The sequence below is a fragment of the Hemiscyllium ocellatum genome, chromosome 4 (genome assembly GCF_020745735.1).
Source record: "Hemiscyllium ocellatum isolate sHemOce1 chromosome 4, sHemOce1.pat.X.cur, whole genome shotgun sequence".
Taxonomy (NCBI): Eukaryota; Metazoa; Chordata; class Chondrichthyes; order Orectolobiformes; family Hemiscylliidae; genus Hemiscyllium; species Hemiscyllium ocellatum.
In genome coordinates, this window is record NC_083404.1 from 19087377 (window position 1) to 19110866 (window position 23490).

Here is a 23490-nt window from a genome sequence, read left to right on the forward strand (position 1 = left end):
ACTTTATCCATTTTGAATGTACTTGTGCATTTTGCCTACATAACATTTCACTCTGCCCTTCAGTGTTGCCAGCATACTAACAACCTCTGTAAATAAAGTGAGCTTTAGTCTTCAGAGTGTAAAATGCAGGCTTTGGGTGTAAAGAGAAAATAGTGGGACAAAAAACCAAAAATAATTAACGCAAGGAGGCTGACATCTGTATGGAGTAGACTGGCTGGGAGAGAGCTAATGGTTGGAATGGGCTGTGGAGAATGTTATGAAACTATTACTCGTGATCAAGGGTCAGAAGTGGCTGAACAGCCAACCAGTAAGACCAGAGGATGAGTGAAAGGAACTTGGAAGTAAAGAGTAAGCAAGATGTGAAAAGTTGATACTAAGACAGATGCGCATTTTGCCAGTCGCGCTCACAGTTAAATGTGAGTCGAATGTGAAAATTATTGGTCCCCTGAATAATATTTAAGGTAAGATGTCTTCCTGTAATATGAATGAAGTCATGTCCGTAACCAGTGTTCAACTTGTGTATCAATTTTGTAGATTTTTTTTAAGAACAAAACCATTGAAGCAGTCCCGTCATGGGCAGTAGAGACTGAGCTTTCGTTAGTGTTTGATTTGAATCCCTGTTTCTTTTTTAAGTAAACAAAATAATTAGTTCCGTATCGGCCACCATTACAGTAATCATGCGTGCTGACCAAGAATTCCTAACTTATCTCTAATAGCTGGTGCTATGCTCACCTTCTAAAAGGCTTCAAGCACTACTCTCTACACCTTGCTTCCTGATTTCTGGGACTCGAGTATGATGGTACCACTTTGTTACGACTTTTCTTCCCAACATAATTTCTTATTATTCTAGGCAAGTAGTGATCAAGCTTAATGGTGAGCCACTTTTGTTCTTAGTTTCGGGAAAATTGACAGATCTTAATCGCTGTTACTCAAATGAGATAGTCACACAAAAGTCACATTTGAACAACTTTTTCTTTTTAAATAAACTTACATAAAGTTAACTGTCACTTTCTTTTCTAAGAACAGGGTTGGCTTTTTGTTTGAAAAAAAAAGTCCCTGATGTATAGAATATGACAACCATCAAAATGGGTTTGAGCAATCAAGATTGGGAGGAGCATGAGTCCTTAATGAGCTGTAGATAGCCAGTCACCTGGTCTAGGTCCAGAATTAACATTGAATCAATTCTGTCTTGGTGCATTTTTTTTCCTTTTCTGGAATTTTGCTTCACAATTCATGAGCGATATTACAGAGTCGTGAAAAAAATCTTCTAAAAAAAATTAAGAAAATGCATTTTTTTGTTTCATTAGATTGGAGGGTGTACATTATTGTTCATTGTTCTGTTCACAATATTTTGTTTTATCAGAGCGTCTGTCCCAGTTGTTGAAAAAGCTATTTGAAACTCAAGAATCTGGAGACATCAATGAAGAGCTGGTTAAAGCTGCAGCCAATGGCGACGTTGCGAAAGTGGAAGAAATAATGGCACGACCCGATGTTGATGTGAGTCTTAAACATCTTATTCCATAGTGCCATTTTCATTGACAAATTACTTTTGTGGTAATTAGAACATGGTAGTAAAAGAAAACCCAAGTATTTCCGAAATTTTAAATCTTTACTGATACTTTGCAAAGTGTAGAATTTTTAAAAATTCATTCACAAGATGAGGGTGTTGTTGGTTAGACCAGCATTTATTGCCCTTCCCAAATGGCAGTTAAGAGTCAACCGCATTGCTGTGGGTCTGAAGTCATGTATGGTCCAGACCAAGTAAGGTTCACAGTTCCTTTCCCAAAAGAATGTTAGATAGGCTTTTCCTGACAATCAGCAATGTAAATCCCTAATTTAAGATTTTATTGAATTTAAATTTCAATATCTGCTGTGGCAGGATTTGAACCTGGGTCCCCAGAATGTTACTCGCTCTCTGAAGTAACATTTCCAACGAGAGTGTCACTAGATCATTGCCTTTCCTTGTCTCTGATCGATCAGGTGAACAGTGTGCAAACTGGCCTTTAATGTGGGTTACCTGAGCAAATTATTGGACACATTTGAGTTTTGTACAGCTAGGAAAAGAAATTGGATTTGTTTTACTTCCAAGCGAATGCTTTGCTTTTCATGTTTTTTTTAAGATTTTAAGAGCGATAGGTAGTTTACATATCACTATGTAAACAGAGGATGAGGTTGAATTACAAACTCTAAAATATTGTGAGATTTATTTTGTCTCAGCATTACCTAAACTGCTTTCTTTATTCTCACGACAATTTGAACAGGTTATTTTATTAGCCCTTTAGTAATTACAAATGCTTGTCTTTCACTATTGTCAGCTTCAACAAAACATGATGAGGTAATGGATTTTATATTCTTACATTAGGAAATGGGTTTAATTCTACAATATTGTGGCATGTATAAGCTGTTACAAGGATATTTTGAATTTATTCAACTCTGTCTATAACTTCAATTCAAATAATTCTGAGATAGTTTTGTGAGACGGAATTCAATTTTGGGACGTTGCAGCTGGTGTGTCATTTGGTCTGTCAAATGATATTCCAACATGCTACTTGTTGTTTGAAATTACTACTTGCTTTGGGTTTTATTAAGGAGCAAATGATTCAGCACTGTTTTATTTTAATTTTTATTGTATTTTTTACTAATTAAATTTATGACCATCTTTATGTTACCTATCTAGCGATAATGCCACTTGATCATTGCCTCCTCTTGTCTCTGATCTATGATATGATGTGCAAACTGCCTTTAATATGTTTGTTGAAGCAAATTTACTTGAAATATCAAAGAATGAAATGCTTAGTTTTCTTGTTTTGTTACATGATTGACGTACAGTATGTCACTAAAAGTATTGATTAGTTTTGGCTGAGTTGTGGAAGAGTATGATGAATGGCAGTGTCTGTTTCAAGCTAAGTAATTTTTTTTAGAAGTACGGATTTTTGTACTCAAGGTGAAGAATATTATGCAATAAACAATACCTTTTATGTTTCAAAGTTAAAAATCGCACAACATCAGGTTATAGTCCAACAAGTTTATTTGGAAGCACTAGCCTTTGGGAGTGCTGTCAGTTTCTTGTGTTTTGTCAGATCTAATTTTGTACAAAAAGATATAAAATCAAATTGCCTTATTCTGCTTTAAAGTTATGACTTTTGGTCGTGCCTTACCAGAAGACCAATTTTCCATTACTCATTCAGCCAACTTTTGGGTGCTGTTAACAGTGGATCCCATGTTTATTCAAACTGTTGGCCCACATATGATATGGAATGGAATAAGACTGTAGAAAACAATCTCATCTTATAGCCAGTGTAGCAAGTGGCATTAACTATCATTTTACCTCTCTGCCTCAACTTTTGCATAAGTTTTGATGTTTCCTTTGTTTTAAATTCCTTATGCACACTTCTGTCTAACTTATGAAATTTCTATCAGCCTGTTTTAGATAGCTGATGTACAGAACTTTTTTGTGCAGGAGCTGCTTTATTTGACTGGATCTGCACTAAATCAGCATTTTGTTTTTAAAAACGTAGATCCTTAATTGGCAAGGCTGTCTCTCAAGTTCCCAGCACAGTGAATTATTAAACAGTGACTTAGTAACATACGACTAAATTATTCATCCACACACAAGTGGACATGATACTGGTGTTTCTTGCGTGATTTTGTGAATATTCAAAAGCATGACCAGTTTCATTTAAGTCCCAACTGGATGTAGATAAGAGTTACATACTATTGCATACCATTATTTAAGTAAAAACATAACTAGCAATGACATGATATTGTGTGAAATTTATAATTTAAGCTGATTTTGTTTTGGGTGGTAAAAGTATGACATGATTAAGTTTGAGGGTCTCTGAAAATAATATGATTGATATATGTTTGTAAAAATCAAATTTTGAAGACCATTTTTTGAGTCAAATTTAAGGGGTCTACTTTTACATAAGTAGTGTTTTTGACTGGCTTGCCTTGAACTACTATAAAAAAAAACTGCCTGATATGTAGAGTATGGCTGTTAAAAAGAATCCCAAAGGTAATGGTTGAAGTGATAACACACCAGCCATTTATTCTGTTGTGTTCACTTGAGTGCATTTTCCCTCATGCTCCCTCACTTTGCTTTTTACTGTCTGTGTCTGGCTCCTTCTCAAAAGTTTGCTGTCAGAATGTGTAATACTGAAGATCCCATTCTTGGCCCAGCCCTTGGTGAAGTGTGATTGCATTTCGGCACTCGTGAGGCTCAAGCCTCCATATCCTTCCTCTTCCCAGAAGGCTGATTTTGATGATTTGATGAAGGCCTGAGATTTTGTTTATTTAATGTTTGCTGTGTAAGTTAGTCTTTGCACACTGTTTTCATATGCACTGTTTACTACTCTTCACTCACTTCTCCATCTCCCCTCCCCCCAAAAAAATTGATATATGTTCTTTCAGTCTTCATTAACCCTTAGAAACTGAAGCAGTTATGTTTAAAGTAACGTTCTTACTGAATTAAGCTTTTTGTCTTCACATCTGCTTGTGGCGTGTGGTAAATTATGATCTTGCAGACCTGAGCCAACCTTTACGTGAGATTATTTTTTAAGAGTATAACATAGGGTAGCTAAACCTACCATCTGTCAATGGGTAAATGCTGGAATTCATTATTAAGGAGGTAGGGTGTTTGAAAAATCATAACACAATAAAGTAGATTATCATGGTTATATGAACAGAACATGCTCCAGGGCCAGTACATCCTTCCTGAGATGTTGGGCCCAAAATTGCGCACAATACTTCAAATGTAGTCTGACCAGAGCCTTTTCGAGCCTCAGAAGTACATCCCTGCTTTTATATTCAAGTCCTCGCAAAATAAATGCCGTCATTGCATTTGCCTTCCTAACTACCGACTCAGCCTTCAAGTTTACTTTGAGAGAATCCTGGGCTAGAACTCCTAAGTCTCTTTGCTTTACAAACTTGTGAATTTTCTCCCCATTTAGGTAATAAAAATGTTGAGGTGCTGTCTGTTGGGCACCTTCTCACCTTTCAACGCTGTTGCAAGAGTCCATGGCACTATTGGAAGAAAAACAAAGGTTTAGCCTCTCTGCTAGCTACTATGATATTTTAAGCAAAACTAGACGACAGAAAAAAACAACTGGTCATTTGTATCATTGACTCAAAAACTGATGTTGCATTTGGTTTTGTGATAGTTGATGTCCATCAGAAATAATGTTGAGAACTTGTTTTAGGTGCTGCTTCTAAAGCAAATTTAGTGAATTTAAGGTAACCAAATGTAACACTAAAAATGCAATGAAGGGTGTTATTATTACATAAATTTTCCATATAGTCGTTTTATATTCTAGCACATTTCAAGTTTGCAATTTTATTTTTGGGTTGGGGTAGAGTAGTAGTTATGAACTTAAGTGGTGACAACCAATTGTTTTTATTGCAGGTGAATGGTCAGTGTGCAGGACACACTGCAATGCAGGCAGCCAGTCAGAATGGACATGTGGATGTTTTGAAGTTACTTCTCAAGCATAGTGTTGACTTAGAAGCTGAGGTAGGTTCTTGAAATGCTTTAAATTATGGACATTTGTACTAAATGGCTCCCTACTTCAATCTATCAAATCTGTTTTGATAGTAATGTAGAATTTTTGTTAATGTTTTAGTGGTGAGAAAGCATTGTTTATTCACCAACATACTTGTAAAGTAGTTTAAAATGTTATTTGTATATGTCTATTATTATGAGCATAAAATACAGAATTGTAGCATTTAAATTGCATTTTCAACAAAATTTTAAGAAATAGCAATTAATGTTATTGGCTAAATAGCTAAATATTATTAATACTGGCCACCTCTAGGTTAGGGCCTCTTGCCAAATTAAGAATTTTATACAGTATTGTGTATGTTATAAAAAAATAAAGATAGTAGCCCCCCCCTCCTTTCCTGCAGGGGATATGTTCCAGGACCTACTGCAGAAGGGTGAAAGTATGCATAAGAGCAAACCCATTCATTTAAATGGGAAACGTGCCTTCCCGGCAGCCTCCTGGCCCCTGGTTCTGCAACGTTCCCTTTTATATGATCAGACTGCTGGCAACTGAAACCACGGAAAATGATTCTGTGGATACGGGGGTGTCCCCCTGTATTTAAATATGGAATGCAATATATAAACTCGGTGTTTTGAAGCTCAAGTACTATTAGATGGTATGGCATGGCCATTGTTGAAATATGGCTGCAATCTGACCATGATTTGAAGTTGAATATTCCAGGTCATAGTAGTCTGTGTTTTACAATCAGCAAGAAATAATGCTCACTGTTCCTTATATTTACATTTACCCACAGAATTTCTGTGGACGGTTGAATGGCAATTTATGGTCAGTGTGTATCAGAAACAGTGGAGGGCATTCTGCAGGGGTTCAGGGATCTTGTGAAAGGCAAGGAACAGTTGTCCTACCTCCTTAACTCCCAAGATTGAAGAATTCTCACGAAGACGTATGGAATCCTAAACTAGGGTGAACAAAAATTGAAAAAGATGAGATTAAGAGAATGAGACCAAAAGTAAGTTAAGTTCATTTTTAAAGAAAGAAAAACCTTCATTAACTAAAGTCTGAAGTATTGGAGTTCAACACTCAAAGTTAATTTTCATTCCCAGTGAGGTTGTTTGGCAGTCGTCAAGATCTGTTCAAAATTAATGCTTGCGTAAGTGAATAGTCTGTAACATTTTTTAGTGTGTATCTATATGGATATCTATGGAACTTCACAATTTTGATTGTATTTTAACATCAAGCCTCTCAGCCAGGTATTGATACAGCAAATTGTGGCATGATGGCTCAGTGGTTAGCACTGCTGCCTCACAGTGCCAAGAACCCAGGTTTAATCTCAGCCTCGGACAGCTGTCTGTGTCTGTGTGCAGTTTGCACATTCTCCCTTGTCTGTGTGGGTTCCTCCCTAAATCCAAAGATCTGCATGTTAGGTGAATTGGCCATGCCCAGCAACCCATAGTGTTCAGAGATGTGTAGGTAAGATCCATTAGTCGGGGTCCATCGAGAGTAATAAGGTAGGGGAATGGGTCTGGATGGTTTACTCTTCAGAGGGTTGGTGTGGACTTGTTGGACAAAATAGCTTATTTCCACACTGTAGGGATTCTTTGAAAGCTTGCGGGGGAATAAGGTAAATAAGAGTTAACTTCCTGAATTCTTTGTACTCTAAGAATGGTAAATGTTGAAGCTTTATCATGATTATTCTGTCAAAATCCAAGCCATGGTCTTTTGAAAGAATTGGGAAGTAAGAAGAGAGGGAGTAATAACCTCTATTTATTAAAGGTAATAGAATAATCTAGGATATAAGTTAAGGAAGATGCTCAGTGAAAACTCTTTGGACTTTGAACAATGAAAGGATTTAAAATACTAATGGTGGTTTCCTACCTGTCCTGAATGTCTCTTAGCAGCAGAAATGAAATGGCAGAATATATGAATTCAGCAGTACAACAACAACAGATCTTTTTTTCCAGTGGAATACTTGAGCAATATGTTCTTGAACCGATAAGGAGGTATGCCTAGCTAGATTTAGTAATCGGAGGAGAGCACTAATTGTTTGGCAGTTGATGTGGACAGCATTTATTGTCTTTCCCAAGATGCCTCTGAGAAGGTGGTGTGAGCTGCCTTCTTGAATAACTACAGACTACCTACTATGGTTTGACCCACTGTGCCGTTAGACAGGGAATTTAATGAATTTGACCCAGCGACAGTGACGGATCTATTGTACATTTCCAAATCAGGCTGGTGTGTGGCTTGATGGGTATTTGCAGGTGGTGGTGTTCCTATATCTGCTGATCTTGTCCTAAATGGGAGTGGTCGTGAATTTGGAAGGTGTTTGAGAATCTTCGGTAAATTTCTGCAGTGCATCTCTTAGATATTGCACACACTGCTACTACTGAGTATTGGTGGTGGAGGCAGTGAATGTTTGTGGATGTGCCAATCAGGTGGGCTGCTTTGTCCTGAATGGTGTCATGCTTCTTGAGTGGTGTTGCAACTGCACTCATTGAGCAAGTAAAGAATCTTCCATCATACTTCTGACTTATGCCTTGTTGATAATGAGCATGCTTTTGGGAGTCAGGAGGTGAATGACTTGCTGATCTATTTCTAGCCTCTGACCTGAGCTGCACCACTGTTAATGTGGCGAGTCCAGTTGAGTTTCTGTGTTTGGATGGTCTATCCTTTCCAGTCTCATTCTGGTTATCATTAACTAAATTGTTGCCTTGCAATGGTGCCATATTCTTTTGCTTTGTAAGCCTACATTTGCCATCTTCTAACCCCTCAGTCCACCATCTACAATTTCCTTTCCTATTTCCCACTGTTGCTCTAGCTTTTACTGTCTTCTCCAATTTGTGTTGGTTAAGTCATTTTCTTCTAAGCATCGCTCTTTTCTAATCAATGAACTATTTTTCTATTTGTTTATTTTCTCGGTTTTAGCAGTGAAGCTAATCTGTCACTGTGCCCTAAAGTTTCTTCTAGTTTCTGGTGTTAACAGATTTTTTCCAGTTTGTTATGCAAAACCAGTTCAGATATTGCATTTCTTGATGCATATTGATTCAGAAAAGATTCATGAGTGCATTCAGTATATCACTCTCATTTTGTCTTCCTGCTGAATTTTTTTGTTGCAATTTATCTTAAGCAGTTGGTAATAGGTTTTAATGACCCAGTTATTTCTGCACGTTTTGCTGAACTTTCTGCAGTTCTGCATGATTCCAAAAAAACGCCTTTTCAATAATATTAATCGAGTCCTAGAGATGTACAGTATGGAAACAGACCCTTCAGTCCAACTCGTCCATGTTGACCAGATATCCCAACCCAATCTAATCCCATCTGCCAGCACACGGACCATATCCCTCCAAGCCCTTCCCATTCATATACTCATCCAGATGCCTTTTAAATGTTGCAAATGTACCAACCTCCACCACTTCCTCTGGCAGCTCATTCCAGACACATACCACCCTCTGTGTGAAAATGTTGCCCCATAGGTCTCTTTTGTATCTTTCCCCTCTCACCCTAAACCTATGCCCTCTAGTTCTGGACTCCCCTACCTCAGGGAAAGGACTTTGCCTATGTATCCTATCCATGCCCGTCATAATTTTGTAAACCTCTATAAGGTCACCCCTCAGCCTCTGACGTTCCAGGGAAAACAGCCCCAGCCTGTTCAGCCTCTCCCTATAGCTCAAATCCTCCAACCCTGGCAACATCCTTGTAAATCTTTTCTGAACCCTTTCAAGTTTCACAACATCTTTCCAATAGATTGTTGCATTCTGTTTTGCAATCTTTGCCTCAATTATTAAGGGAGTTATAATATGGTGTTTAGAAAATTATACAATTCGGCAGAGTTAACATGGTTTCACCAAGAGTAAAGGGTGTTTGAACGATTCATTGGCAGTGCAGATAAAGGATAAATGGATGTGTGGCAAACATTGTTAAAGTGTCACATGAAAGATTGTTGCATAAAGCAAGCACTGATGGGGTTGAGGCCATATGTAAGCATATATAGAGGAAAGTTGACAGAAAATAGTCGATTAAATGTGTAATTTTTGGGTTGGACTCTTAACAAATGGTGTGTTCCAGGGATTAGTACCGTAGCCTCAACTGTTCATCTATATTTATGACTCAGATGAAAGGATTAACTGTTTTGAATCCAAGTTTAGTGATTGTATAAAGCTGGATGTGAATTTAAGCTACTAAGAGACACGGTCTGAAAAAGAATGTCAGTGTGTTAAGTGAGAAGCAAGAAGGTAGAGGATGAGTAAAATGTGGTAAATGTCAAGTTTATCAGTTCACTGGAATAAAAAAACAACTTTTTAATTTGTACAAAACTATTAACTGTTGATTTTTAGATGATTTGATTGGTTTTGTACAAGAAGCAAAGCTAAAATCCTGCTGTGGTGAGTTATTAGAAAGTTAAATGTTAGCCTTAACTGTGAGGGGCTTGGAGCATAGGAGTAGAGACATCTTGTTGCAATTATACTGAACTTTTGTGAGATCATACCTGCAGAACTATGTGTATGTTTGATCCTAGTACTTCAGGAAGGATATGCTTATATTGGAGTGAGAATGTCATTGGTTCACAGAATTTTCTGATTTGTTCCAGGAATGCGAATGTTGTCCTATGGGGAGAGATGGAGTAAAATGGCCTTATAGTGTTAGAGGAGTTTTAGAAGAAAACACGTTAGTCTCGTTGACCCATACAAGATCATGAGTATGGTAATAGATTGGGAAAGGGAAGGTGTGACAAGATCTGAATGTCTTGTACACCAGTCACTGAAGGTAACTATGTTGGCAGTGAAGAAGGCAAATAATGTTTTGGCCTTCCTAGTGAGAGGATTCATGTGCAACATCAGGGAGCTCTTGCTGTAATTGTGCAGGGCCTTGATGAGACCACACTTGGAGTAGTGTGTCCTTATTTGAGGGTATATGTTCTGGTTATGGAGGAAAGACTAACATACCAAGGAAGACTGAATTGGTTAGGCCTATATTTAGTGGAGTTTAGAAGAATGAAGGTGGAATCTCATAGAAACCTGTTAAATCCTAATAGCATAAGATTTAATAGCATAAGGTAAATGCAGGATGGATGTCCTGATGACTGGGAGTCCAGAACCAGGGTTTACAGTCTTAGGATATGGAGTAAGTAATTTAGGACTAAGATAAGGAGAAACGTTTCACCCAGAGAGTTAAGTCTGTGGAATTCTCTGCCATAGTTAGCAGTGGGCTAAAGAGATCAAAGGGTATGGGGAGTTAAGTGGGCCAGGGTACTGAGTTGGATGATCAACCATGATCATGTTGAATACCAAAATCGGGTTTAACGGGCTGAATGGCCTAATCCTCCTCCTCGTTTTTTTCTGTTTCTCTGAGAAGGCTTGATGAGGTAGATTTGAAAGAATGTGCTAGATGGAGAAACTAAAACATGGTGACGTGGTGTTAGCCATTTTGGACTAAGGAAAGGAGAAGTTTCTATGGAGATTTATGTAAATCTGATGCTTTCTGCTATGGATTCTCAGATATTTGAAGGGTATGGAGTCTGATTTGGGGTCTATTCTAAAGATTAATGATGATTTTAGTAAATGACAGAGCACTCTCGAGAGCCATATGGTAATTTGGTGCTGTTCCTTTTTGTATATCTGTTTTGCGTTTGAAATAACATTTGAGCTAATACCCTGTTTGTTTGAGTGTATCGATCTAACTAACGTGTAGAAGAAATTGAGATACAAGAGGATCAGTAGCTTTTGCTGATCGGTGGAATTCCACCTTTTGGGAAATATATTGTCTTTTTTTTAATCACCAGTCTCTGCCTAGTCCCGGGAAGCTGTCACTCAGCTTATATCTGTTGAATCTGCTCTCGTTTTGACATACTGTTGTTGATTGGAAAGCAGCAAAGACCATGTTCCTAGTAGTCACTGCCTTCATCCATTTGTTAATGCTGGAGGTGATGCTCTTTATCTTCGGAAAGAATATTGGATGAGGGTTCTTGTAATTAGAACATAGAACTGTTACAGCACAGGAACATACCCTTCGTCTCATCATGTCTATGCCGACTGCGATGTCATCCTAAACTCACCCGTCTACCTGCATTTGGGGTTCGCATCCTTCTTTTCTGTCTGTTCATGTGTCTGTCTGAATGCCTCTTAAAATTGGATATTGTATCCTGACGGGATACCAGGACAGAACCCCACTGGTCCTCACCTACCACCGCACCAAACTCCATATACATCGTATCATCCGTCGTCATTTCCGCCACCTCCTAACGGCCCCCACCACCAGGGATATATTTCCCTCCTCTCCCCTATCAGCATTCTGAAAAGACCACTCCCTTCGTTACTCCACCCCCCCCACCAACCCAACCTCCACTCCCGGCACCTTCCCCTGCAACCGCAAGACATGCAAAACTTGCGCCAACACCTCCCCCCTCTCTTCCCTTCAAGGCCCCAAGGGATCCTTCCATATCCACCACAAATTCACCTGCACCTCTACACACATCATTTACTGCATCCGCTGCACCCAATGTGGCCTCCTCTATATTGGGGAGACTGGCCGCCTACTTGCGGAACGTTTAAGAGGACACCTCTGGGACATCCGGACCAACAAACCCAACTACCCCGTGGCTCAACACTTTAACTCCCCCTCCCACTCCACCAAGGACATGCAGGTCCTTGGACTCCTCCATCGCCAGACCATAGCAACACGACGGCTGGAGGAAGAGCACCTCATCTTCCGCCTAGGAACCCTCCAGCCACAAGGGATGAACTCAGATTTCTCCAGTTTCGTCATTTCCCCTCCCCCCACCTTGTCTCAGTCAAATCCCTTGAACTCAGCACCGCCTTCCTAACCTGCAATCTTCTTCCTGACCTCTCCGCCCCCACCCCCACTCCGGCCTATCACCTTCACATTGACCTCCTTCCACCTATCGCATTTCCAACGCCCCTCCCTCAAGTCCCTCCTCCCTACCTTTCATCTTAGCCTGCTGGACATACTTTCCTCCTTCCTGAAAAAGGACTCATGCCCGAAACATCGATTCTCCTGCTCCTTGGATGCTGCCTGACCTGCTGCGCTTTTCCAGCAACACATTTTCAGCTATTGTATTCTGACAGCAGATTCCAGGCACCTACCACCCTTTCCCTTCCTCGCACACCTACTTTAAACTTACTTCTCCTCAACTATGCTCCCTGGTATTTGTCCACACTGGGAAAAAGACCCTGACTATCCACGCTGTCTGTCTCTCTCAAGGTTTTATACACTTCTATAGGGTCACCCCTCAGCCTCTAAAGCTGTCGTGAAAACATTCCAAATTTGTTCAACCTCTCCTATAGCTAATATACTCGAATTCAGGCAAGATCCTACACTTGCACCATCTCCAAAGCCCCTACATGGGAGGCCCCTAATGAGAGTTCAGAGGCATTATGTTCCTTTAGAGTGAATGGTAAGATTGTAAGAAAAGTAGGAAACAATGGATAAATGTGTGGGTTTAAGCTAATTCAGCAGAGGATGGGAACCTAATTTGTAGTTCAGTATTGAGGTGGTTGAGAGTAGGGAGGTCTGAAATAAGGTTACAGGGTCGCAAAAGGTCACCGGAAAGCCAGAAGTTGGTTTGAAGTGTGCCTATTTCAACGCCAGGAGCATCCGGAATAAGGTGGGTGGACCTGCCACATGGGTCAGTATCTGGGATTTTGACATTGTGGCCATTTAAGAGACATGAATAGAGCAGAGACAGGAATGGTTGTTGCAGGTGCCGGGATTTAGGTATTTCAGTTGGAACAGAGAAGATGATAAAAGAGGTAAGGTGTGGCATGTTAGTCAAGGGCAGTATTACGGTGACAGAAAGGATGTTTGACGACTCATCAACTCAGGTAGTATGGGTTGAGATTAGAAAGAGGAAAGGAGAGGTCATCCTGTTGAGAGTTTTCTGGGGGCCTCCAAGATGATGTAGAGGGAAGGTTAGCAAAAATGATTCTTGAAAGGAGCAAAAGAAATAGGGTAGTTGTTATGGGGGACTTCAGCTTTCCAAATATTGATTGGGAATACCATAGTTCAAGTATTTTAGATGGACCAGTTTTTGTCCCTGGTGTGCTGGACGGCTTTCTGACACAGTATGTGAACAGGCCCACAAGGGGCGAGGCCACATTAGATTCGGAGGAATGAACCCGGCCAGGTGTTAGATTTGGAGTTGGGTGAGCATTTTGGTGATAGTGACCACATTTCATTTATGTTCACTTTAGTGATGGAAAGGAATAGGTATACACCAGAGGGCAAGAGCTACAGCTGGGGGAAAGACAATTACGATGTGATTAGACAAGATTTTGGGTACATAGGTTGGGGAAGGAAACTGCAGGGACTGGGCACAATAGAAATGTGGATTTTATTCAAGGAACAGCTACTGTGTGTCCTTGACAAGTGTGTACCTGTCAGACAGAGAGAAAGTTGTCGAGCACAGGAGCAGTGGTTTACTAAGCAAGTTGAATGTCTTGTCAAGAGGAAGAAGGTTTATGTTAGGATGAGATGAGAAGGCTCAAGGTGATTGAGAGTTACAAAGTAGCTAGAAAAGACCTAAAGAGAGAGCAAAGGTGTGCGAAGAGGGGACACGAGAAGTCATTGGCAGATAGGATCAGGGAAAACCCTAAAGTATATAAGAGATAAAAGAATGACGAGAGTAAGATTAGGGCCAATCAAGGACAGTTGTGGGAAGTTGTGTGTGGAGTCAGAGGAGATGGGGTAAGAGCTAAATAAATATTTTTCGTCAGTATTCAGACTGGAAAAGGACAATGTTGTCGAGGTGAATACTGAGATACAGGCCACTAGACTAGATGGGATTGAGGCTCACAAGGAGACGGGGTTAGAAATTTTGGGAAGTGTGAAAATAGATAAAGCCCCTAGGCTGGATGGGATTTATCTTAGGCTTCTCTGGGAAGCCTCTGAGGAGATTGCTGAGTCTTTGGCTTTGATCTTTATGTCGTCATTGTCTTCAGGAATAGTACCAGAAGGCAGGAGGATAGCAAGTGTTGTTCACGAAGGGGAGTAGAAACAACCTTGGTAATTATAGGCCAGCAAGCCTTACTTTGGTTGTGAGTAAAGTATTGGAAAAAGTTAAATGAGAATGGATTTATAATCATCGCGATAGGAATATATTGATTAGGGATAGTCAACATTGTTTCGTCAAAGGTAGGTCGTGCCTCACAAACCTTACTGAATTCTTTGAGACCAAACAGGCGGATGAGGGTAAAGCTGTTGATGTGGTGTATATAGATTTTTCAGTAAGGCGTCTGGTAAGGTTCCCCACGGTAGGTTACTGTACAAAATACAGAGGCATGGGATTGAGAGTGATTTAGCAGTTTGCATCAGAAATTGGCTAGCTGAAAGAAGACAGTGCGTGGTGGTTAATGGGAAATGTTCAACCTAGAGTTTAGTTACTAGTGGTGAATGTTAGGATCTGTTTTGGGTCCACTGTTGTTTGTCATTTTTATAAATTACCTGATAAGGGTGTAGAAGGATGGGTTAGTAAATTAGCGAATGACACTCAGGTTGGTGCAGTTGTGGATGGTGCAGAAGGATGTTGTAGGTTACAGACGGACATAGAATTGGGCTGAGAAGTGGTAAATGGAGTTTAATCCTCCACTTTTGAATGCAGAGTACTGAGCTAATGGTAAGATTCTTGGTGGTGTAGATGAGCAGAGAGATCTTGGCGTTCATGTACATAGATCCATCAAATTGCCACCCAGGTTGATAGGGCTGTTAAGACGGCATACAGTGTGTTAGCTCTCATGAGTGGAGGAGTCAAGTTTCTGAACCATGAGGTCATGCTGCAGCTGTACAAAACACTGGTGCGGCCACGCATGGAGTATTGCATGCAGTTCTGGTCACCGCATTAGAGGAAGGATGTGGAAGCTTTGGAAAGGGTTCAGAAGAGATTTTCCAGGATGTTGCCTGGAATGGAGAGAATGTCTTATGAGGAAAGGTTGAGGGACTTGAAGCTGTTGTTTTGTTCGAGAGAAGGAGGTTGAGAGATGACTTAATTGAGACATGTAAGATAATCAGTGGGTTAAATAGGTTGGACAGAGAGAGCCTATTTCTTAAGATGTTGATGGGGGGACATAGCTTCACCTTGAGGGGTGACAGATATAAGACAAATGTCAGAGGTTGTTTCTTTACTCAGAGTAGTAGGGGCATGGAACACACTGCCTGCAATAGTTGTAGACCTACCAACTTTACAGGCATTTAAATGGTCATTGGATAAGCATTGGGATGAGAATGGAATAGTGTAGGTTAGATGGGGTTCAGATTGATTTCACAGGTCGGTGCAACATTGAGGGTGAAAGGGCCTGGACTGCACTGTACTGTTCTACGTTCTTTGAATAGAGACATTTGAGGTTCTGGTCAAGAATAAGAAAGAGTCATATATTTGATTTAAGTAAATGAATCTTCAAATGAATCTCGAAGAGTTTAAAGGGTGGAGGGGCATTCTCAACAGGGAAATCAGGAGGGCAAAAAGGGGACATGAGATAACTTTATCTGCCAAGGCTAATTATAATCCAAACCAATTCTGTAAGTATATTTAGAGCAAAAGAGCAACTGGGGAGGGAATGGGGCTCCTTAAAGATTAACGAGGTCATCTATGTGTTGACCTCAAGAGATGAGAGAGACATTATTTGAATATTTTGTGTCAGTGTTTACTGCGGAGAAAGAAATGGAGGTGAAATAAAGATTGATGTTTTATTAAAGAACAGCAAGTGCTGGAGGTCATAGAAGGCATAACGGTAGATACATTTTCAGGACCTGATCAAGTGTACTCAGGACATTGTGGGAAGTTAGGGAAAAAATTGCCTGTCACAGAGATATTTGTATCATCGATAACCACAGGTGAGGTGCTAGAGAATTAGAAGCTAGTTAATGCTGTGCCTTTAAGGAAAAGGGGGCGGCACGGTGGCACAGTGGTTAGCACTGCTGCCTCACAGCGCCAGAGACCCGGGTTCAATTCCCGACTCAGGCAACTGACTGTGTGGAGTTTGCACATTCTCCCCGTGTCTGAGTGGGTTTCCTCCGGGTGCTCCGGTTTCCTCCCACACTCCAAAAATGTGCAGGTTAGGTGAATTGGCCATGCTAAATTGCCTGTAGTGTTAGGTAAAGGGGTAAATGTAGGGGTATGGGTGGGTTGCGCTTCGGCGGGTCGATGTGGACTTGTTGTGCCGAAGGGCCTGTTTCCACACTGTAAGTAATCTAATCTAAAAGCCTAAGAACTGCAGGTAGACATAATCGTGCAGGAAGCATTTGGTACGCTTGCCTTTATTGGTCAATGCGTTGTGTATAGGAGTTGGAGGTCATGTTACGGCTGTATCGGACATTGGTTAGACCAGTTTTGAAATATTGCGTTCAAATGTGGTCTTCCCGCTTTAGGAAGGATGTTGTAAAACGTGAAAGGGCTCAGAAAGATGCACAAGGATGTTGCCAGGGTTTGAGGGTCTGACTACAGGGAGAGGCTGAATAGACTGGGGATATTTTCCCTTGAGCCATTGGAGGCTGAGTGGTGATCTCAAAAGAAGTTTATAAAGTCATGAGGGGCATAAGGTGAAGAGCCAAGGTCTTTTTTCCAGGATAGGGGAGTCCAGTACTAGAGGGCATATGTTTAAGTTAAGAGGGGAAAGATTTAAAAGGAACTTAAAGGACAACTTTTTCATGCAGAGGTGATGAGTGTATGGAATGAGCTGCCAGAGGAAGTGGTAGATACAGGTACAATTACAACGTTTAAAAGGCATCTGGATGGATATCTAAATAGGAACGGTTAAGAGGGATATAGGCCAAATGCTGGCAAATGGCACTAGATTAATGTAGGATATGTGCTCGGCATGGACAAGTTGGACCGAAGGGTCTGTTTCCATGCTGTATAGCTCATTAAGTCTATAAACCTATGAGTCTGACATCACTCGTGGATAAGTTATTGGAGGTGATTCTGAAATATAGGATTTACATTCATTTGGAGAGGCAAGGAATCATTAGGGATAATCAGCATGGCTTTACGCATGAAAAATTGTGTCTTTGAAACTTGATTGAGTTTTTTGAGAAAGTAACCAAAAGAATTGAAGGCAGAGCAATAGATGTTGTTTACTTGGTCTTTGACAAGGTTCTGCATGGTCGACTAATTAGTAAAGTTTGATCAATTGGGATTCAGGGAGACCTTGCCAAATGGATGCAAAATTGGCTTAACGGTCAGAGACAAAGGGTAGTTTTTTTTCGACAACAAGCCTGTGACCATTGGCGTTCCACAGGGATCAGTATTGGCTCCACTTTTGTTTGTCATTTATATAAACAATTTGGAGGGGAATTTCGGAGGTATGGTTAGTAAGTTCGCAGGTGACAACAAAATTGATGATCTCGTGGACAGTGAAGATGGTTTCATTAGATTACAAAGAGATCTTGATCAATTGGGCCAGTTGGCTGAAGAGTGGCAGATGGAGTTTAATTTGGATAAATAAGAGTTGTTGCACTTTGATAAAACCATCAAGGGCAGTACTGATACAGTTAATGGTAGCACCCTGGGTAGTGTTGTAAAACAGAGTCACCTAGGGGTTCAGGTTCATAATTCTTTGAAATTTGCGTCACATATAGACAGCACACTTGACTTCATTTCTTAGATCTTTGAGCATCAGAGTTGGGATGTCATGTTGAGGTTGTGTAGCACATTGGTGAGGCCACTTCTGATGTACTGTATATAGTTCTGGTCACCCTGTTATAGGAAGGATATTGTTAAATTACAGAGTGTTCAGAAAGGAGTTACCAATATGTTGCCAGGAATGGAAGATTTGAGTTGTAAAGATAGGCTGGGATCTTTTTCATTGGAGTGTAGAAGGTTGAGGGGTGATCTTGTGGAGGTTCATAAAAAGAATGGAGCCTAGGTAAGGTGAGTAGTAGGGGTTGTTTTCAGTTGGGTCGGGAGTTCAAGCCTGGGGTGACATATTTTTAAAGTGAAAGGAGAAAGATTTTAAAATGACATGGGCAACGTTTTTACATAATGGTTGGGATGTGGGATGAACTGCCAGAGGAGGTGGTTGATGCAAATGCCGTTGCGACATTTAAAAGGAGTTGCAACGTGTATGGTTTGAAGGAAGATGGGCCAATTATAGGAAAGTGGTACTCGTTTGATTTGAGAACATAGTCGGTGTGGACTAATTGGACCTAAGTATGACCTATGATGTCCCTCCTGTGGTGTGGCAATCAGAACTACACACAGTACTTCAAATGAGGCCTCACTGAAGTTTTCTGCAGCTGCAACATATCTTGCTAGCTTTTTTACTCATGACCTGCATAAAGGCAAGCATTATCCACTTGTGTTACCACTTTCAGGATCTGTGGACTTGTACCCCAAGCAGCCCTGTATATCAGGACTCAGAAGGGTCTTGCAATTTACTGTATACATTCCTCTTGCATTTGACCCCCCCCCAAAAAAAAATGCATCATCTCACACGTTTCTGGATTAAACTCCATTTGCCATTTCTCTATCCAGTTTTCCATCTGACCTATATCATGCTGTATCCTTTGACAACTTTCCTCCCCATCCACAACTCCTCCAATTTTTGTCATCTGCAAACTTACTAATCAGACTACCTACATTTTAATCTAAATTACTTACAAATGTACAAACAACAGAGGTCCCAGTGCTGATCCTGTGGAACAGTAGACCTGGTGGTAGACCTCCAGTCAGCAAAGCACCCCTCCACAACAGCCCAACCCCCCAACAGCCACCCACCCACGCACATATGCACGCACATCTTCCATGACCAAGCCAATTTTTTATCTGACTTGCCAACTCTGATACAAAACGGAGGTCAGCATGCCTCTGATAATTAAAACGGAACCATCCAGAAAAGATCACCTTTTTCTGATAAAACAAGTCTGACAAGTGGTATAACCTATCTCTTAGCCTCTAATCTGTTATAAAGGGGTGGTTAAATGAAATAGAATCCTTTCACCCACTCTGTAATTAACAAGTAACAATTTATCTAACTCCTACAGTGAATAAAATAACAGAATTGCTAACAAATAGAATAAATCTCTTCTAACCACTGCTTATTCCCTTCCTGAATTAAATTCTAGTAGGCATGCTGTTTTAGTAAAACAGGTCCACTTATATAAATCCAGTTCATAAGAATAATGAATTAAAACTTAATCTCTCAAAGTTCACACTGGATTTGTCTTCCAGAATGTTTGTCTGTCCTCTCCAGCCTTTCTCCTCTGTCTCTCCTGTTGTCTTCCTCTGTTCGAAATGCCTTCTGAATCTGCTGAATTCTGGTGTCTAGAATAAGAGATTAATGTGCCATGGTACCGTTTATGAATAGATGGTGCTTTTTTTTAAGAGAACGTGGAGATTTCTTGAGTGAGCCTGGCATTTCTTTCTCAGATGGCACTTTGCTCACACCTTTCAGATGGCAGTTGGCTCTCCCTCTCTGTCTAATTGCCCCTCTGTTATATACCCCTATCCATGTCAAATTCTGATAGTGTGATTGGCTTCAGTTTGTCAACACCATCAGATTTGAATTTAATTAGTCCTTAGTTTCCAAGTGCATTTTTAAATTAATTGGCTGAATTTAAACTGTTGCCTGGGTAAAAATGCTGCTTGGTCCTACCAACTGAACAGCTTTTTGATACATTGTGTCAATTCAAACACCTGCAGCTCCTTACCTACAGGCATTCGTTTTTAAAACTCTAAGCTTTATAATCGCTGTATCTTAAAGGGATGATGCCATGCTTTCCTGATTTTACAACTTTACCATTTTTACACAAAAGCTTTGTGAAAACGCACTATGTGGGATCCCACAGTGGGCTGGCCTACCATGAGAGACTTTGTGAAATGGCTGTAGTGAAGTTCATGTTGGCAACATCCACTGCCCTATCCTCATCAGTCATCATCATCATCACTTCCTCAAAAAACTCAAATCAAATTTGAGAGACAAACTAAGCCATGCTGACTATCCCTGATAAGTCCATTCTTTCCCAAATGCGTGCTAGCTCTGTCCCTAAAAATCTTGTCAAACAATTTCCGTAACACCGATGTAAGGCTCAGCAGCCTATTGTTTCCTGGATTATCCCTGTTGCCATTCTTTAATAAAAGAATAGCATTGGCTTTTCTCCAGTCTTCTGGAACTTTGCCTTTGGCTGAAGAGGGTACAGGTAGGACCCTGCAATCTCTTCCCTTTGTTCCTTTGTATCCTGGGACAGATCCCACCAGACTCTGAAGACTTAAATACCTCGATCTAGACACCTCACATTCTTCTCAATATCCACATGCCCTAAAATTTCAAAATGCCCCTCCCTACTCTTGCCATCATCGATCATGTGCTTCTTGGTGAATATTGATGTGGAGTACTCATTTGAAGACTTCACTGACTTACTCTAGCTCCACATATAAACTCCCTCCTTTGTGCTTGAGTGGACCTCCCTTTTCCTTCGCTACCCTTTTGTTCCTAATATATGTATAAAATGCTTTGGGATTCTCTTTAATCCTACTTGCCAAGAATATTTTTTGCAACTCTTTAGCCTTCCTGATTCCATGTTTTCAGTTCTTTTCTGCTCCCTTTAAATTCCTAAACCTTATGTATGCTTCCTTTCTCTTTTTGACTAAATTTTTAATATCTTTTGTCACTTAGGATTCCTGAATTTTCCTATTTTTATTCTTCATTCTCATAGGAACGTACTGGTCCTAAACCGGCTTTTAAAAACGTTCCCACATTTCAGATGTGGATTTACCATCAAAAGCCACCCTCAATTTAATTTTACCAGTACCTGACAAATACTGCTGTAATTAGGGTTACCCCAATATAGCGCTTTCACCCAAGAACTAGTCTTATTGTTACCCATAACAATTTTAAAACTTACATAATTATAATCATGATTCCCAAAATATATATCGTAACGAAAACTTTGATAACCTGGCCAATCGCATTCCCCAATATAAGGTCAGGTTCTGTCCCTTCCCTCGTTGGACAATCTACATAATACTTCAAGAGACCCTCCTGGATGTACTAAACAAATTCTCTTCCATTGAGTCCCTGCAACTAGGGAGTCCCAGTCAGTACTGGGAAAGGTAAAATCACCTACCGCACTACTTGTTTTTAGAGCTTTCCATGATCTGCTTATATCTTTGTTCCTCAGTTCCTCTTAAATGAGGAATTGTTGATGGTGCAAAAATACAAAGTACTTTTAGAATTTGTAAATCATTCAAGATTTATAAATCTGTCTGCAAATGTTGAAGAAAATACATTGTTGAATCAAGGAAAGGACATGTAAAGAGCATTAAGAAATGTATGGTTTAATAATACTCAACAAATCGTGATTTGGATTTCTATGCAGTTCTGCCGTGACCCTACATTCTGTGGTGCAGCTGAGCAAAAGTCAGGGGAATAGTGGTCGAACACATTATTAGCTACTGATTGATTGCACATGTGGTTATGCTGAAGTCATTTTGACATTTTGCATCCTGCACAAGGTCAGTATCCTTAAACAGTGGATTATTAACCATTGGCTGTCCCTATTATCCTTCAAACTACAAATCTGTTGATTGAAAAATGAAATTTTGTCATGTTCTGAGGGCATCTGTGCTGTAGGGCAAAACTTTATTGTATTGAATTGACTTGAATCATTTATTGTCACATGTATTCAATAAAAAATACAGTGAAGAGTGTGTACCGTCACCATGTATGGCTCCATTCACATGATAGAATCACAGGGTCATAGAGATGTACAGCATGGAAACAGACCATTCGCTCCAACCCATCCATGCCAACCAGATATCTCAACCCAATCTGGTCACACCTGCCAGCACCCAAAAAGGTAGCTTAGACAGAGTCCAACATTTCCTCTTCCACTACCACAGTGTCTCTCTGGGCTTCACTGGCCCATGCCGTGCTATCGCCTGAATCCCCGTTTCGAGTTACACCGGCTCACACCGTGCTGTCGCCAGAATCCCTGCTCCCAGCTACACCGGCCCACGCCATGTCTCCACTAGAGTCCCTGCTCCGAGTTCCACTGGCCCACATCATGTCTCTGCCAGAGTCCCCGCTCTGGGCTACATAGGCCTTCGCCATGTCTCTTCCAGAGTTCCTGCTCCGGGCTACATCGACTCGCGCAATGCTGCCGCCAGAGTCCCTGCTCCGGGCTACGCTGGCCCACGTCATGTATCTCCACCAGAGACTCTACTCCGGGTTACACTGACCCATGCCTCGTCTCTGCCAGAATCCTCACTCTGAGCTACACTGCTCCACGCCATGCCTCTGTCAGAGTCACCGCTCTGAGCTACACTAGCTCACGCCATGCTACCACAAAAGTGCCTGCTCTGGGTTTACCGGCCACATCATGCTGACGCCAAAGTCCCTGCTCCAAGCTACATTAGTCCATGCTGTGCTATCACTAGAGTGCCCGCTCCGCGCCGCCAACGTCCCCGCTCTGGGCTACTTTGGGAAGCACCATGCCTTTCCCAGAGACTATGCTCTGAGCTACACTGGATTACGCCATGCTGCCACCAGAAACCTTACTCTGAGCTACACCGACTCATGATGTGCCTCCACATAGTCCATGCTCCGGGCTGTACCTCCGGCTGATTCCCCACACTGGGCTATACCAACCCATGCGGTGTTGTCGCCAATGTCCCTGGGCCACCACCAGGCGGACATGAGAGTCCTGCTTCAGGCTTCAAAGGCAGGTTGATTCTGTAAGCACACTGCCTCTGAGCTGCAGCTGCTCCAGAACCCATGGAAGCCACCTTCCTGCTGATGAGCTCTTTATCAGATAAGTTTGAGTGAATACTAAACAAAACTGAGAAAAGATGAAGGGGGAAAAAGAGGAAAAGCTTGGGCATTGGATCCTGGACGCTGTCTTCCCCACTGCCACACCTTTAGGGGGAAAAACTTACAGCATGATCTTACTTCTAAAATTTAGCTAACTTTTCATTTTAATTTAGAGTCATAGAGATGTACAGTATAGAAACAGACCCTTCGGTCCAACCCTTCTATGTTAACCAGATATC

General features: G+C 40.9%; 1 protein-coding gene across 2 annotated transcripts in view; it reads left to right on the plus strand.

Annotated features, from left to right (window-relative positions):
* The window catches only part of mib1 (MIB E3 ubiquitin protein ligase 1), a 144582-nt gene that overhangs the window by 46150 nt on the left and 74942 nt on the right, over positions 1-23490 (plus strand). For both annotated transcript variants that reach the window (XM_060822813.1, XM_060822814.1), the window contains exons 9-10: positions 1364-1497; positions 5402-5509. In XM_060822813.1, coding sequence (XP_060678796.1) covers positions 1364-1497; positions 5402-5509 — 242 coding nt within the window. The remainder of the gene's footprint in view (positions 1-1363; positions 1498-5401; positions 5510-23490) is intronic.